This window comes from Epinephelus fuscoguttatus, linkage group LG14 (genome assembly GCF_011397635.1).
Source record: "Epinephelus fuscoguttatus linkage group LG14, E.fuscoguttatus.final_Chr_v1".
Classification (NCBI taxonomy): domain Eukaryota; kingdom Metazoa; phylum Chordata; class Actinopteri; order Perciformes; family Serranidae; genus Epinephelus; species Epinephelus fuscoguttatus.
The window spans coordinates 12,850,642-12,869,332 of NC_064765.1; the positions used below are offsets into that span (position 1 = coordinate 12,850,642).

Here is an 18,691-nt window from a genome sequence, read left to right on the forward strand (position 1 = left end):
GATGAATCACGGTATGCGTCTCTGTGTCTGTGTGAAGCTGATGAATAAAAGTAACACATTAAATGTAGCTTCAAAACAACACAAAAGTGCTGAGGGAAGTTAAACGGACACTTCACCCCTAAATAAAAAATACACTGTTTTTTTCTCTTACCTGTAGTGTTATTTCTGCCAGCTCTTGAATATAATAGAACTACATGGCACTCCACTTATGGTGCTCAAAGTGTCAAAAAAATACATTTAAAAACTCAACAGAAATGTCACTTTCCAGAAATCATGACCCGGTTACTCAAGATAATCCACAGACCTTGTTGTGAGCAGTTTCATGTAGGAACTACTTTCTTTCAACTGAACCACACTCACCAACTGTATCATGGCAGAAAAGCAGGTGTGCATCTATTGCTAGCTCACCTAGCACCACTGAGCTAGCTACAGCTTAGCCGTGGAGGACCCCATTGATGTTTACATCTCACAGTATCACAATTACAAGCCTCTCAACCGTGTGTATATGTGCGCTTCCTTCTGTAATACAGTTGGCAGGTGTAGTTTGGTAGAAAGAAAATAGTTCCCACATGAAACTGTCCACAACAAGGTCTATGGATTATCTACAGTCTACACTAATAAACAGCACTTAAGGATAAAGGATACAGAAGTAGTTTTGGTTTTGGTTTTGGGGTGAACTGTCCCTTTAAAATGAGATTTGATGTCAGACACACACCAGTTCTCCAAAATGTCAAGTTTTGAGATGAGGTGTACTTCAGCCCTGATGACCATGCAGTTCTTTTTACATATCCAATAGTTTCCGAAATCATTTCACTGCAGGCCAGACGTCTGAGAAACCTGCAAACCCACAAGGGACTATGACTTCCTTTAATTTCCGTGAGAACATCTTTAAAGCAAAGTTTGACCTGCGAGGCTTTCACACAACAGCGACAACATGTTTGTCATAACTGACACAGTTCCCCTGAACTCAATCACCACTTATCTACAAGTCAGAATTAGAGCAATGTTATCTTGCTGGCATTCAGTGCAACACTGAAAGCATGACATTCATCAGCTATGGGTGGCTGATCTCCATTTTTTATTCTTCACACACAAGTGGTCCAACAAACTACAAGAGGAGCACTTCTCTACATCCACTCATGAAAATTCTGTTTGTGTCTGTGTCGGTTTGTCTCCAATTCCCACTACTACTACTTCTACTACTATTACTGCTACTACTAAAACTATTACTTCTACAATTAGTGTTTTGTGTTTGTTTAAGAGCCGATGCCGATGCCAATTATTATGAAACAGAGATACCGACAGCCGATATTTACAACCGATATGTCTGCTGTAAAAATCATACAATCACAGAATTTAAAAAAAGACACTGACAAAGCACTAATGCAATTAAGCACATATTTATTCTAAGAACTTTTCCAATGAAACAGTAGCTGTCAGCAGGACAGTGACCAGTAAACAAATGAATAGAAAATAAAATAAAATAAGCTAAAATAAAATAAAGAAGAGCTCAATTAAAAGCCAGGCTAAAAGGTAGGTCTTGTGTTTGCTTTTAAGAGCCTAGAGTGGTACATGCAGGCAGTGAGAAGCACACCAGGAGCAAAACAGCGCAGCCAAGGAAAACAAAACTGTATGTCAGCATATCGGTGGAAAAAAATCATCGATACCGATAACTCTTTATTCTAAATTCTTAATATCGGCCCCGATAATCAGCCAGGCCAGTTAGCTACAACTAAGACTTCTGCTACTACAGCTACTGCTAAAACTACTACCACTACTACGAGTTCTACTACTGCTGTTTCTGCTACCACGACTACTGCAACTACTGCTACAACTACTTCTATGACCCCTAGCGTACTACTACCACTGCTACTACTACAATTACTGCTACAACTACTGCAACTTCTACTACTTCGGCTACAATTGCAACAACTGCTCCAACTAGAACTACTCCTACTGCCACTACTACTACTCCTGCTACGACTACAACTTCTGCAACTACTTCTACTACTTCTGCTACCACTAAAACTACTGCTACGACCAGTGGCGGCTGCTGGTCTTTCAAACAGGGGAAGCTCACTTTAAGTTTACATAAAGTAAGCTATATGGCTTATGGAAATAAGGAACTCCGGACAGCACTCTGACTCCACTCGCAAATATCTGGATGGGACTGAGCTCGAAATGCGAAGCACTGTCAATCACAAAGGGGCTCAGCCTTTTAGACAATTACTCCAATCATCACGCATACACCGAACGTCCTGTCCCGTCTAGCACTCCATTTAGCCTGGAAATCCAGACCCAAATCTAGAAAGATTTGGGTTCTGGCTATGAGTAATGCAAATGGCCCAACTTGAGGGGCGGCACCAAGCATGCATTTGTAAATATCACTGCACGCAATTGGATAACACTACAACCCATCAGAACAATACACGGGGTGACGTATCCAGAGCGCTATCAGCGGAGCTAACTGGTAGATTAGACTCTTGCCGTATCCGATCGGCAAAACAGCAAAAAAGTCCTTCTTGCAAAGGAAAGACTCGAGTGCCATCTTCTGTTCCTCTTTTAGAGAAAAAGCCAAGTCTAACTTGTTCATTGTAGCGGCCAAAGCCATTTCAAACAACTGGTGTTCATCCGTAGCCATCTTGCAATGTTTACTGATTGATTTTGGACTTCGGCGTCGCAGCGCTGTCGTCATCTGCTTAGCTCGCCTCTGGCCCGCCTATATCAGATACACTGATGTGATTAGTGCAGCTCGGCTCCAACGGCATGGGTAATGACCATCATTACTGATTGCCAGAGTGACTCGCTGAGCAAATTCAAATTGTGCTCTCACGAGAACTCTAGATTTCCAGGGTAGGTCCATTAGGTTTAAGTGAATATTTTGTCGCATTTATCCAATGACTGTCTCGCTTTGCTGCATGAAATAAACCTGCTCAGCGCTGTCTCATAGGAACGCTTGGAGGCTCCGTGTCCACCGCGCTGACACGAGAATGTATGACAGGGAGGTCGTGTTTGAAAACTGGTGATAAACAGCTGACATGTGAACGTTAGTCATGATGTGAAATGCATCCTAGCGCACATTTAAGGCAATGTAAATTCTTATTTTAATGTAAATTCAATAGTGCATATTTGACCATTTCTTCTATGAAATTTTAAGGGAAGTTCAGCCTCCCTTGTTGTCTCAGAGCAATCGCCCCTGGCTACGACTACGGCAACTACTGCAACTACTACTACTAGTTCTACTACTACTATGACTATACAACTACTACTACGACTACAACTTCAGCTACTACAGCTACTGCTAAAACTACTACTAGTTCAACTACTGCTACTACAACCATTTCAACGACCACTACTACTACCACTGCTACTGCTATTACTACAATTACTGCTACAACTCCTGCAACGTCTACTACTTCAGCTATAAATACAACTACTGCTACGACTAATGCAACAAGTACTCCTGCTACTACAGCTACTGCTAAAACTACTACTTCTACTACCACTACTACAATTACTGCTACAACTACTGCAACTTCTACTACTTCTGCTACTACTACAACTACTGCTGCTACTTTGACTTTTGTCACATCAGTGCTTCAGCATTTCTTATTTCAGCCTTTTCGGTGATTTTTAACCTTTGACATTATTACATTTTAGCTTCCACCTTTTTTAGCAATGTATTTCAGCTCTTAGCATCTTTTGGTAAAACAGTTCAGCTTCCAATTCTGCACATTTCTACAGCTTTCAGTGTTTTCAGAGGTGTAGTCAATGCATTAAAGCTTTTTTCAAGCTATTGTTTAACATTTCTGCAATTTTAGCAATGCATTTCAACATCAGCATCCACAGGCAGGAAATGCATTTTCTACTTCCTTTTGCTTATTCCTTTGCCATTTCTTCTTGACATTGAATTTTTTTGTGTTTGCAGAAGTAGGATGTAGTGGGATTAACTTTGGGCATGAGGACACTGAGATGGATGCAGTACTGGATCCACTCTTTTCTTTGAACGGGGGATATTGGTCCATGAGCACAGGCCATTAGAAATAATGGCTTTTAGAGTGCAGGGCTGCAGTTCTTGTGAAAGCCACTTTACGACATGTGTGAGGACTTTTACGGACTGCATTCATTCTTCCATTCTTCAGCCTAACCTTAATCCTTTCCCCTTCATTCCTAACCTTAAGTCTTACTCAACCGAAAGCTTACCCTATAGTTCCAACACCAATACTTAAACCCAGAACAAACACCTCACAATAAAATCAGGTGTAAACACATGCTGAGGTGTTATGAAATACAATTAACCATGATGCACTTCCTTACCACAACTGCTGAGAAGTTATGAGTAAACACTGTTGGGGTCAAAGACTTAATCGGAAGTGTGACTCATCTGATGATCAACACATACAACAATAACTATAATGGTTCACTGTGAATAGCTTTTTCTCTAATCCTGCTGTTACGTTGTGGGTAAATTTGACCTATATACACTTTGAGTCAGCGGAAAGCAGCTGAATTTAAATGACGCTTCTTCACATGATTGTTTATGTGACAAAGACTGACGAAGACTCCTCAGTTGGAACACATATTCGTCTGTCATGCTGTAATAAAAGACTTTTAATGTATATCAGAGTGCCTTCAATGTCTTTGAATTTACATTTTAAGATATTACTTTCTGATTGAGGAAACTGAGTGGTTAATTATTAATCTGCTGCCATTTGCCAAATTTTTAAAAAGACTTGAGACTGTTCTCCACCTTTTAACAACAACTTTCCGTCTTCGTTTGGTTGTTTCTGACTGACACTCAACTTTTTTAAGATAACTCCTGTAAAAGTGCCTGAAGGACAAACACTGAGTGCATCAAAACCACGCCCAGGATTCTTGTCCAAACCATTTTGATACTGTACTCCTTCATCAGGTCTGACTGTCTGTAAATCTAAAATTCAGTGTTTGTCTGTGTCAACCCTGTCTGTCGCAGGATTCTTGAGAGCAGGCTGTAACCTGCAGATCAAAGGAGATTTTATTAGCGGGAGCAGGAAAATTTATGTGCCATAGAGGCCTTGGCATGAGATGTCTATCTGATATGGTTTCTCTTATCAGCTTAAGACCAAACATTTCTATCTATATCCGTCACACACAAATACACCTTGTAATATCAACACATGACATGCGGACTATTAGTAAACAAAGTGTAATAAAAATAGAGAAAGTATGTTCATGAAGCAAAACACCAACAGTGCAGTGAGTGAGTAATAAACTTCCACTAAAACATAAATAAAACAGTGCAGACGCAGCGGCTCTAATCACTGAGATTGTATTCACACAGTGACACAAATTACAGAGATAGACTACAATCTCGAAACAAACTGCACTCATTACAGACAAGAACAAGCAATATGTTCTTTGTGCTCATGCAAAATCACGAAAAGAACATTCTACACCTACTGAACATTTAAACCACATCCTGTCCACTATCTGTCTCTATCTATCTGCAGAGCTACGGCTGATGTTATTTTCATTATCGGTTAATCTGCTGATTCTGTTCATTGTGCGTATCTGCAGATAAAAAGCAAGACTAAATACTGAACTTTCTCAGAGTGGAGTTAAGTTATGTCCGTATCAACCAGACCTGAGTTAAGCATTTCTATTACAGTAGCTCACTTAGACGCCAGATACACGAGGTGTGCTACAGAGTGGTGTAATATCTGCTGAAAAGTTAAGATAATTACATTTAAAACTGCACTAATAATCAATATTTTTATGTTAACGATGGCTCACATTACTATGTAACGTGACATGTAATGTAAAAGGGGGTCGCTCACAGTTAGAAACCTACAGGAAACCACGACCAGACTCTGCAGCTCCCTTCAGCTCTAGAGTCTTTGAGCTTACTGTCACTGCACTCTTATCAAGCTACACTCCAGTGGGACTGCAACTCAGTTATTTTCATAGACAACCAATCTGCCAGCTATTCTTACAATTATGATCGATTTATATTTAGTGTCAAAAAATTTTGCAAATGCTAATCACAACTTCCCAGAACCCAAAGTGACATATTCAATTTGCTAATTTTGTCCAACCAACACTCCCAGACACTTCATTCACTATCATAAATGACAAAGAAAAGCACCAAATTCTCACATTTCAAAGGCTCGTACAAGCGCGTTTGACATTTTCGCTTGAAAAATGACTGAAGCCATTACCTGATCAGTGTTAATTTTGCTGACGAACACTATGATGACCTTTTGTTGATGACAAAAACAAGACGATGACAAGCTAAAAATAAAAAATCTGCATTTGATTTTGTAGTTATTTGTGGCGTCAAAGTTTTTGGGACCATAAATAGAGAGAGAGGTTTAGCTTTTCCAATGATGACCAGTAAGTGTGTGCTTGTGAATCCCCCCTTGAACCTGTCAAAAACTGCTGGAGAAATTCAAGTTTGTAAGTGTGTAGAAAGTATTTGTAGCTGTTGGAAAAAATGTGGCTAAATGAAATTTTTATACAACCTATCACCTTGATTCTAATTTCTGATGACTGAATTAGCCTTATTAGATTACTTGAAGATTAAAGAAATATGACTAAAAGTTGACTAAAATATAATGAATTTTCATTGACTAAAACATTTGAGTTTTTGTCGACTATCAATATATCACTATCTTGTGATATATTGTAATATACTCACAGCCACAGATACTCAACTTGCTTAGCCTGGGGACCACTTTTACAAAATGACAGGAGGCCAGTTAATAAACAAACATGAATATATTCATAATCATTAATTATATTCATCATATAAAATGAATAAATGAGGCAAACCCAGTCACAGCAGCCACAAACAGGTCAGGAGAACACTGGGGTGTTTCTAGGATTTGAGGACATTTGTGGCTCAGCCTGGACCCCACATCTTCCCCCGGCACTTTCTGTAATAAACAAGCTCTACTTTTTAAAGGAGTTTAATGCACTCTGGCACAAAGTACAGAAGAAAAAATGTTGATGTGAGTCAATTAATTTTCATTGTGAATTAGAAAATGGTTGGCAGGCCATCGTGCACCCACTCGCGGGCCAGACTTGGCCCACAGGCTGCAAGTGGAGTATCACTGCTCTTAGCTATAGAGTTGGGTCAATTTAGGATTTCTGGTTTCTGGTAAGCTAAATGACCATTGCTAATCACAAGCTAGGCTACTTGCTGTTGGCTATATTGTGTATAATTTCCAGTAATATCACAATATAAATTGCGTGTCTCTGTTTTGAAAAGTAACGTTACAAACGTAGGAAGATAGCAAGTAGGCTACTCGCCCACCTTTTACGTGGTTACATCTGCAGCCTCATCTCGAGCAAATGCGACACTCAAACACAATTTTTATGTTGGGACACAGTGTCATTATGTTCCAGTCAAGTGCAACACCAGGTTAGATTCGGTATACCAGTCCGGTCTGGTGTTTGGCTTAATATTAAATTGGTTTTAAAATTTTCACACCAGCCCAACCCTACTGAACAAGACGTTTTATTGTGGTTTTTCTTTTTTTTTTTTTTTTTTTTTAAATCTAATTTTAGGGAGATTGTCAGGGTATAAAGAAAAAAAAGTTATGTTTTTGTTATGCAATCAGAACCCTTTCATAGGGTTGTGTTATGGCTCATTTATGCTCAACGTTAAATACGGATCCGGATACGGACAGAGCCTTCTGTCCGTGCTGCGCGTTCATTTCGTCCGTATTTCTGCACGTTTCCATAAAGCTTACAGATACGAGCCAAACGGAGCAGTACCACTGGAAACCGTGGGGGCAGTGCTGCCGTCACTACCCGATACGTAGCTCTAGTGAGACATGAAGAAGAAATAACAATTCAACTTCTTTCATCGGCAGTACTAGAGAAAAGAATTCTCCATCCTCCAGTCACGATGTATTTAACGGCCTAACCGACCACCGCCTCCTACAACGCTGTGTCTGTTTTTGTCTTTTATGCAAGAGGTACATTATCAATATCTCCTCCACAGTCGCCATGTTTGTTTTTGAGTTTGTTGTTGTCATAACCTTTTGACTCTGGGCTGCCCCCTGGTGGATATATTGGTTAACATCAATGCCAACGTAAAGGACGCAGGGAAGTATTTGGGCAGTGACAGGAACATCGTTTGAAACGGACGTATACATTTTTGTACGTAAAGGGAGCATAAATGGGCCTTTACTGTGTTGGAATGGACGTGTCAAATGGCTGACGATGGATCACAACATTATTACTATCTAGCAGTTTTGGGGGGCTCATTACCACAAATTTTTGCATGTGATCAATTATTACAAATGAATACAGTGTTTTTTAAGAAGCAGTATAGTATCATAAAACATAATATTGTGATACTAAAGTGCACTGCTATTTTCTTACACCCTAGTTTCCAGCAGGCAGCTGTTTTTAGCAAAAAGCTCTAACAAACTGCTTGTATGCTTCTAGCCCAGCACCAAATGGCAAACATAAAATTAGCACCTACTGTAGCTGGTGAGCATACTGAAGCATTCAGCAGCTAATAAGCCACATATTTCCCTCAGATAGCCGTGAACAGCTCACAGAGCTAATGCAGAATGAGTATTGGACTTCCTCAGGTGGCAAAAAACAGGACTCTGAATGAATACTAATGCTGCTCTGTGTCTGGTGGATATGTAAATAGGCAAGTGTTTTACTAACTAATGTCTTGATGCCCAACTATGTGAGACTCAAGGCATTAGAACAAACATGGGGGGAAACTTTTACAACACGGCCAGGATGGTCTTTCTCCAGATCATGCCAGGCTGCTGAGTGTCTAAAGAGTATGTTCCTGTGCACAAGGCAGCAGCCAGGTGAGTGCAGTTAGTGTCTATAGAAAGTGAATTACAGAGATGTGAGGTGGATTGAATTAGAGAGCCTAAGAGGATGATAGGAGTCATGCTGGGGCCGGGTCTGCCTCTTATAAAAAATCACTTACACTTAACAACATGGCTCACCACTACTTGCTTTTACAAGGAGATGCTGTGGTGGCCTAATTCCCAGTATGTCTCACCCAGACATGTACAGTACATTAACAGGAGTCAACTCTTAATCACAGATTTACAGCCCGCCGAAGACGATACGCGCCGCAGAGTTTGTTCTGCGATGCTAATGAAACCATCCGCACCCGCCTCTCGCCTTCCATCCGTCTCTGCCAACTTGTCATCTCACACCTTTTCCTGTCATCCCTCTGTCCATCCCTCCATCCCCCTCATCATTCATCTTTTTTTCTCAATTTTTGCCCGCCTGCTCTCTCTCTCTGTCATTTCAATCCATCTTTCTTGACTTCCTGCCCGGCACCTTGCGAGTCAGCCACGGCGGAGGGATTCAGCTCCTACTATGGACTTTGTTTACACGCACGTGATTCCTTCAAGCACTCCAGATCTAGTGTGTGTTTATATTTTATGTGTTACAGTATGAGAGGACAGAAAAAGGGAGACAGTGTGCGTTAAGGAGTGCGCTTACGTTTTAATGTATCCATAAATGTCTTTAAAGCATTCTGAAACATCATGCACTCAAATTTTTAAAGTTATGATCTAGAAGATCACAGCTGTTTATTTTAGGATCATCTCTGCTGAGTTGTTTTTGCACTGCACTTCTAAGAAATTATTTGGAAATCAGACACAGTGTGCGCTACTTTGAAGTCTTTTTCCTTTAATTTCATCAACTTTATCTGCTCAGAAACTGTGCTTACATTACCTAGAAAACACTAGTGTTAATGCTAAAAAGCATAAACTACCTCACTTTCTGTGCATGACTAAATATTCCCAGAAAACCTGTCTTGAACCTGAATGTTTAAAGGAATACTTCACCCACCAAATGACCATTTGTATATCAATTACTCACCCTGTGTTAAGTTGCATTTGAAAAGACAGTTTTGTTTTTCTCACATGTCTTCATGCACAACAAAAAATCAAAACCCTAAGAAAATCGTTCATAAATTGATGTCATAGGGGGCCATGTTTACCACCAGCAAAACTATACCAAAACATTGGTTTACAAACTCTCACACAACGCGTGCAGTGTAGTCTAAGTCTCATTTTTCATGTCGTATGCTCAGCACTTCCCAAACACATCAATTTTTGCTAAAAACGTAGTACTTACTACTTAAAACTGAACTGAAACTGAAAACTCTATGACGATTTGCAGTATCGTATTTGGCGGTATGGCTGTGTTCTGGGACCTCTCTGCTTTTCCAAGGCCTATGCAGAAAGCCTAAGGGGCCGATCACACCTACAGGTGGCGCTAGATACGTGGATGCTTCAAAGACACTTGAAATGCCTGAAACGCCCTTTCAATGAGCGCTCCTTACGAGGAGCGCCTGTAGAGCAAGGGTGTGTGTGCAACCAGGCGATCAAAACATTGAAAATGGACCCAAGACGGAGCTATGGTGCTACTGGCACCTGACGCCCAAAAGTTGAGATTATTTCAACTTTCAGCATCTACAAACACGCATCTAAAAAAACGCCAGAAAAAGAATGCATGTCTAAAAAGACGCCAGAAAGACGCTCATCATAAAAAATGCTTGAAAACCAGTCAGACGCGCCGTATCATAGGGAATCAATTGTTTTACTGGCGTCTCGTTTCTAGCGGTGGAGAGAGCACACCTCTCTGCCCTTCCACATGCATACAAGGAAAGCCTAGACCAGAGAAAGCAAACCTAAACACCCTTCCATGTGACTACAGTACTGCAGCAAAGACCCCTCAGGAACAGAACAGAGCAGCATCAATGACAAACAGTTTGACATTGATAAGTCAAACACAGCATGAAAAGGAGGAGCTGGGGTGGAGGCGGGTTGCAAAGCAGCTTGCAGAGGAAGCAGCAACAGTAGGCAGGCCAGAGCAGTTTAAATAGGGCACCCTGAGTGAGATTCACCAATTGGTTGCATAGAAAGGAATCATGTGATCTATGAGCTGACTCCCTTCCATCAATCAGCTGCTCCATCAGTTGATTGGGCTGTCTGAGATCAGCTGATGTAGCTGGGATGTGAGCTGAGCTTGACATTGTGTCCTGCCTGGACTAACACTATGCTCAATTTTTACCTCGCTCAACGCGGGAGCTGCTGGTCTACCACTGCCTCGATCAGTAAGTTTGTGCTATTGTGTGACTTTGGTGAATCTGAACTGAGCCTCTAAAACACCAAAGTCACACAATAACACAAACTAACTGATCGAGGCGGTGGTAGACCAGCAACTCCTGTGTTCAGTGAGGTAAAATTACTGTTTTTGTCAATGGAGTCTGGTTTTGAAGAGAGCATAGATAAGTTTCACTTTCAGTTCAGTTTTAAATAGTAAGGTTTAACCCCTACCTCTGAAAAAGCACATGTTTGGGAAATACTGAGCATGACTGGATAAATGAGAATGTTATTACACTAACTGAGCTGTGTAGGAGTTTGTAAATGGATGTTTTGATTTGGTTTTGCAGTTTTTAAACACGGACCCCTATGACTCCAATTCAACAAGATCTTTTTTCCACTTTTGGATTCTTCGTTTGCCAGAGGCATGTGAGAAAATCAAAGTTTCCCCCACACATTCAACGTAACACAGGGTGAGTGACTGATACACAAATTATCATTTGAGGGGTGAAGTTTTCCTTTAAGACAGCAAATTATTGTTGGATTTGGCATCAAGCGAAACACTAATTTCCTAAGTCAGCTGGTGATAAGAAGATATCATAAAGGACACATAAAAAATTCATCGATTACTGATTAAATTTGGCAGATTCTTTGCAGATTTTTCTGCATATGGAGCCAACTTACATCTCAGTGCTTGTGTAAGTGTAGCAGAGAATTAAAGACTCTATGTGCCTCCATCAGTGACTTGGGGGGAGAAATAGGTCAACTAGAAGCAGGCAGGCAGAGTGGAGAGGAGGGTGGAAGGGAGAGGGGCATTTCTCAGCGACAGACTGCCATACAGTATATAGACTATTCATGAATAAGCTCTGTGTAAGCCTTGGGCACTGCTGTGGCCCCGTTACTATGGCGTCCATGGCGAGGGGCTGAGGAATGTGGCCTTACTGGGCAACGGGGACGGAGAAAGAGGGAGGGAGGAGATCTGGAGAGGGGTCTTTGCTTCAGACTACTTTAGTCACTGGTCACATCGCCACCTTTTAGCCCGAGCACAGCAGCTTCTGTCGCTTTCTTCTCCTCTCTCTCTCTGCTCTCTCTGTCTCTCATTGTCCCTCTAAGTCCCTCTAAGCTCGATTCATCTTCACACGTCCCATTTCTCTCTCTGAATCCATTGCTGTGGCTCCCTCTCCCTCTGCGTCTCTTTCTCTGACCCTGTCACTAATATCCCTTCATCCTCACCTGCTCTCGCTTTCATCTCAGATCTCACACCTGAGTCCCTGCACAGCACATTTGTGCACTGCTAGTGTGTGTGTGTGTGTGTGTGTGCGCTAGTGTGAGTGTCTACACTTCCTGCTGATTTACCATCTGTTGCTCTCGTCAGCTGACTGGCTGAACCCGTGCTTCTGACGCCTCTGACCCGCGTGTGTGCGCACGTGTGTGTATCGCTTTTACATAAAAACCACTGTCTGTATAAAAACCACAGAGCTTCGACCTCTTCTGGCCTTTTGGTTGTCTTGTGTGAGTCACGCACGACGGCGGGGACATCTCCGCATCTGCCTGCAACTCTGGCCTTTCCCACTCGAGTGAAACATGCGGCATCTATGCAGGTGCCGGGGGTTGATGCGCGACACCAGTAAATGTCGCAGGGAGCCGATGAGGCAAAAAGCGAGTGAGGGAGAAAGACAAAAAGAAAAAGAGGAAAAGTGCAGAGACAGCAAACATAAAAAGCCACTTCTCTCTCCACTCTACTTCCCACTCAGTTCTGTCTGTCTCTTTTTATCAGTGTGTGTGTGTGTGTGTGTGTGTACGTGTGCACAATGGTCAGGGTGCCCAAGAGCAGTCGAGTGCAAGAGCGAGCTCTGCCCCCCGTACACACAAACACACACACATATAAAAACACAATCCCCATCACCACCACTAATGCCAGCATTATAATCACCCACCCCCCTCCCCACCTCGTCAGAGCCAGCTGACCTACTTCCTGTCTAGCCAGTCCAGTGGTTGACTGTACACTCATCTGAGACAGTGTGTGTGTGTGTGTGTGTGTGTGGGGGGGGGGTAGTATCATGATGAACCAAAATACAAGATGGAAACATATGAACGATGGGAACAAAAGTACAGCAGTGCAGATAAGGAAGTGGAGGGACAAAGAGTGTACGGTGTAAACAGGCCCTGTGCAGACATGTTCAGGGATTACTTTCTGTTGCTTCCTAACTTCAGTGGAAAACCATAGCTACCTTAAGGATTTAAGCTGTTGTTCTCTTTCAGCGGAAACAGAACAAATGACACGTCTCTGGAATAGTGACGTAGTTACACAGTATACACTGCCGAAGAAGCTTTGACACGTTAACACCAAGTTTTACCCTTTTACTTCCCTTTAACTCGTCATGGCTGCTCAGTTTCATCGAACAGAAGCATCTTTGGGTTTGCACAGTCACCAGAAGACAATGTTGGTGTTTACACTTCTGCAAACCACATGCATGTGTGTCATATCAACACCGACTTTATCATCAGAAGGTGAAAGGGATAATAAACAGTGTGAGACCGAGGCGAGACAACTGCAAAGCTGCAGATCACTGTTCAAGACCAAGAAACAACAAAGCTTGCAACTTGAAAGTTTTAACGTATCCAGTACATAACAACGTACAAGTGTTATGTGATTTCTCACTGTGATTGTGTCACCAAAACACGGTGTTTTTTGAGTGAGACATTGTGACATTACTAGCTGCAACTGTGGCACCAGAACTGGGCGTTTTTTGGTGAGACATCAAGGTATTTCCAGCCACGATGATGACACCAAACTGGGTGTTTTTAAGGGAGACACTGCAGCATTTCCAGCTGTGATTATGGCACCAAAATCTGGTATTTTAAGCCAAGACATGATCTTTTCCAAACCATAACCAAGTAGTTTTGTGCCTGAACATCACCACACATTAACCACAGTACTGCTGAAATGTAAAGAAACTTCAAAGTTTCAATGTATCCACTACATAATAACATACAAATGTTACGTATATGTGATTTCTAGCTGCAATTGTGTTGCCAAAACTGGGTGCATTTAGCAAGACATTGTGGCATTTCTAGCTGGAATGTGGCACCAGAACCAGGTGATTTTTAGCAAGACATAGGGGCATTTCCAGCCAGGACTCTGGCACTAGAACTGGTGTTTTTTGAGTGAGACATCGTGATGTTACTAGCTGCAACTGTGGTACCAAAACTGGGTGTTTTTTAGTGAGACATCAGGGCATTTCCAGCTGCAATTACAACACCAGACTGGGGTTTTTTTTGTAAGGGAGACATCAGGGCATTTCTAGATGCGCTTGTGCCACCAAAACTGGATGCTTTTGGCGAGACACTGTGGCATTTCTAGCTCGGATTCTGGCACTAGAAAGAGGTGATTTTTAGCGAAACATAGGGGCATTTCCAGACACGATTGAAACACCAAAACCAGGTGTTTTTTAGCAAGACATAGGGGCAATTTTAGGAGGGATTATGACATTTCTAGCTGCAACTGTGGCACCAGAACTGGGCATTTTTTGGCGAGACATAATCGTATTTCCAGCCACATTTATGACACCAAACTGGGTGTTTTTAAAGGGAGACAGTGCAGCATTTCCAGCTGTGATTGTGCCACCAAAATCTGGTATTTTAAGCCAAGGCATGATCTTTTCCAAACCGTAACTAAGTAGTTTTGTGCCTGAACACCACCACACATTAACCACCACACTGCTGAAATGTAAAGAAACTTCAAAGTTTCAATTTATCCACTACATAATAACATACAAATGTTACATATATGTGATTTCTAGCTGCAATTGTGTTGCCAAAACTGGGTGCAAGTTTCAATGTATCCATAAATTAATAATATACAAATGTTATGTATACCTGATTTCTGGCTGCAATTTCTGGCACCAGACCTGGCTGCTTTTAGCGAGACATAGTGACAATTCTAGCCGGGATTGTGGCACTAGAGCCAGGTGTTTTTTGAGGATGACATCATAACATTTCTAGCTGCGACTGTGGCGACATTTTTAACATTGGGGCATTTTCAGCCCTGATTGTGTCACCAAAACTGAGTGCTTTCAGCGAGGTATTGTGCCATTTCTAGCTGGGATTGTGGCACCAGAACCAGGTGACATTTAGCGAGACATAGGGGCCTTTCCAGCCACAACTGCCAACACCAAAACCAGGAGATTTTTAGCGAGACACGGGGGCATTTCCAACCATGATTCCAGACATGATTCCAACCGTGATTGCAACACCAAAACCAGGTGTTTTTAGCAAGACAGCATGACAATTCTAGCCGGTTTTGTGGCACTTGAGCCTGATTTATTTTACATGAGACATTGTAACATTTCTAGCTGCGACTGTGACACCAGAACTGGATGTTTTTTAGTGTCACATTGGGGCATTTCCAGCCACAATTATGACACCAAACCGGGTATTTTTAAGGGAGACACACAGACAATTCTAGCTGGGATTGTGGCAATGAACAAGGTGATATTTAGCAAGACATAGGGGCATTTCCAGCCACAACTGCAACACCAAAACCAGGTGCTGCTTTTTAGCAAAACACTGTAGCAATTCTAGCCGGGATTGTGGCACTAGAGTCGGGTGTTTTTCAAGTGAGACATCGTGACATTTCTAGCTGCAACTGTGGCAGCAGAACTTGGTGCTTTTTAGCAAGACACTGTGTTAATTGTAGCTGGGATTGTGTCACCAAAAGCGGGTGATTCTTGGCGAGACATCGTGGCATTTCTAGCTGCACCAAAACTTTGTCTTAAATATTTAGGGTTCCCTTAGGACAAATCCCAATGACTTTGGGGTGACACACTCCGTCTGAGATGTCCCAAAATGGCCACCACACAGAGGAAAATCCTTGAGTGCGTTCTGAATTGCATATTTTTTCTTTTGTACTTTTAGTAGGCACTGCAGTTGTCCTTACAAAGTATGTACTGTTGCATGCAGTATACACACAATCAGGAAATGATTGTGATTGGCTCTCTCTGTGAATCCACAACATAAAAGTTTCACACATCTGCTACATAAGAGTACAAATGTTTCATCATGATTTGCAGAGACGTGCAATGCCGGCTGGGTTTACACAAAGCTTGGCTGCAGAAGTGTGAAGCCAGTGACCTATCAGCAGTTCAGAGGAGTTCTCTGAAGTCTCGTTCTTATAATACCAGTAAATCATAATCTAACAAACCATGAGGTTCTTAAAGAGCTTCTGTGTCACTGTGCACAAACAAACATACAACATATGAAGAAAAGGGGGGTCAAAAGATCACTGCTGATGCATTTGCACACCTTCCAATGCATGAGCACACCATGTAAAAACAAATGTGTGTCCTTGGAGCTGCAGTGCTTGACATCACGCCTCCAAAAGAACAGGACATGCATGGGCTGACTCCCAATGCACAGACGCTTCCCTCCTCTTCCTCATTTCTCTTTATTGTCTCCTCTGTCTCTCATTCCCTCTCCTCCTCTCCTTCCTCTTCTTCTTTCATGTTCTCCTTTCCATTCCACCTTCCAATTCCGCTTTCCCACACACACACACACGGCGAAAACATGCTGCAGGTGTAAACCTCAAAAGTAGCGTCTGTTATCGACATTTCATTCACCTCCCCTGTGAACATTACTCTTCATGCAGGCAGGGCAGGGAGGTGGGCAGAGAGAGATAATGCCAAGAGACAGGGCGGCTGGCAGATAGACGGGGAGGTGCATTCAGTCAGTCAGACAGACAGACAAGACGCTGGAGGAAAAAAACGGGTGATAAAATTGATAGAAAAGACGGAATAGCATGAGGGTAGATGGATGAGCAGTTGTGACTTTAACAGCAACACAGCGACAAGCAAACAGACATGAAGAGAGAGGAAGAGACAGGTGGAATGAGGCTATAAAAATGGACATACGGGCACAATAAAGCAGACACGGAAACAGGTAAATACAACTGCATTGTGTCTATGTGTGTGTGTGTGTGTGTGTGTGTGTGTGTGTGTGTGTGTGATGTCTCTCAGAGCTTCAGCTGGAGCCCCATTCTCATGTGCAGCATCCCTTACTTGTGTGCAGCTGACTATGAGCCCGGCAGACACCCACACATTAGGAACACACACACACCATGCCCAGCGAGGCGAAAACATGGGTATCCACGCATAAACACAAGCGCAGGAGGCTGTTTGTGTCTGTCTGTGAGTGTGTGTGCTGTGGTTTTTGCAGCACACACCGGATGAACAAAAGAACTGGCGATTGCAGCATGCAAAGCTTCAGCTTCACTGACTACAGGTAGGTTGACACTCACACACACACACACACACACACACACACACACACTAAGTAGATAGCTCCAAAAACAGCAGGCAGAAACTAGATGACCATACAGAGGAGGAGGGTGGGGGGTAAATGGCAATTTTTGGACTGAAAACAAGGAAGTGTTTATGTCTTGTTCTCTCTCTCTCTCTCTCTCTCTCTCTCACACACACACACACACACACACACACACACACACACATTCCACTGCTGTTTAAACCAAGGCTGATGGGCCTATAATAGCCTGGCCCCGAGAAAAGAAAGATACACAAACCCCCTTATCCAGGTCAGCAGAATCCCAGCTACAACCTCAGCATCACACACACACACACACACACACACACACACACAGCATCAGACCTTCCTGTTATTGCCCTGAATGAAGATGAGGCTTCAGATGCGCGAGGCAGCTGTCAACTTAGTTAATGTCTATATATAATTTGATCTATAATTTGACACATTGTGGCGGCCTGGCTCCCACACATCCGCCTCTCGCAGCCTCCTCTGCTCTCCTGCCGGTTGCTATTCAGGGAACGCTGTCAGGTGCAGGAGAAGGAGAAACGCGCGCGCGCACGGCACGCACACACACCGGTTTCTCTCAGCTATATTTGTAAGATACAAAAAAAAAAAGAAGAAAAGAAAAAAGAAAAGAAAGACGTCACATCGTCTTACCCTCAAAGCGGACAGGTCGATTTCATCCAGACTCCGCGCTGGAGAGTCACTCGCCATGATGGAGGACACAAAAAGCTCAGCTCTCACTTGCCCCGAATATCCTGAAACGGCCTCTGCTGTCACGACTGTGTGGTCCCTCTTCTGCTGCTGCTCAGTTATCTACTGTCCCCCGTCTCTGCTGCTACACAGTGATGTCTCAAAAAAACAAACAAAAAAAAAACAGTCTCCTTGTGGTCAGCAGCGGGACGAGCCACGGGCCGGGAGCGCACAGCTAGAGCGCAAACGCGTGGAGGATGGAAAGCGAGAGCGCCGCGTACGTTAGCACCTCCAGATCCATGTCTGAGGGGATGTAGACGGAACAGAGGAAGGTGAAGCGCCGTGGAAAGTGGATTACTGCTAGTGTGCTCGTCCTGGAGCCGCTGCTGTGACAGCCAGTGAATGTGGAGAGGGAGGGGGGGAGCGCACTGCCTACTGCCTCAGCAAACCCCGCCCAGTAACAGGCGTGGTTTGCTGAGGCAGAAGGGACTCCCGAACTTTTTCCTTCTTTCCAACGAATCTCATGACATACTTAGCGGAGAGCAGCAACGTTTCATGACATTATGCATGTGCATGATGTCACCCTGCACGTTATTTTA

The 18,691-nt window shown here is 42.9% G+C and overlaps 1 protein-coding gene across 7 annotated transcripts in view; it reads right to left on the bottom strand.

Annotated features, from left to right (window-relative positions):
- The window catches only part of tnika (TRAF2 and NCK interacting kinase a), a 106,810-nt gene extending 88,322 nt beyond the window's left edge, over positions 1 to 18,488 (bottom strand). For all 7 annotated transcript variants that reach the window (XM_049597171.1, XM_049597170.1, XM_049597167.1 and 4 more), the window contains exon 1: positions 18,057 to 18,488. In XM_049597171.1, coding sequence (XP_049453128.1) covers positions 18,057 to 18,113 — 57 coding nt within the window. In that variant the 5' untranslated portion in view covers positions 18,114 to 18,488. The remainder of the gene's footprint in view (positions 1 to 18,056) is intronic.
- Positions 18,489 to 18,691: the final 203 nt, after the last annotated feature.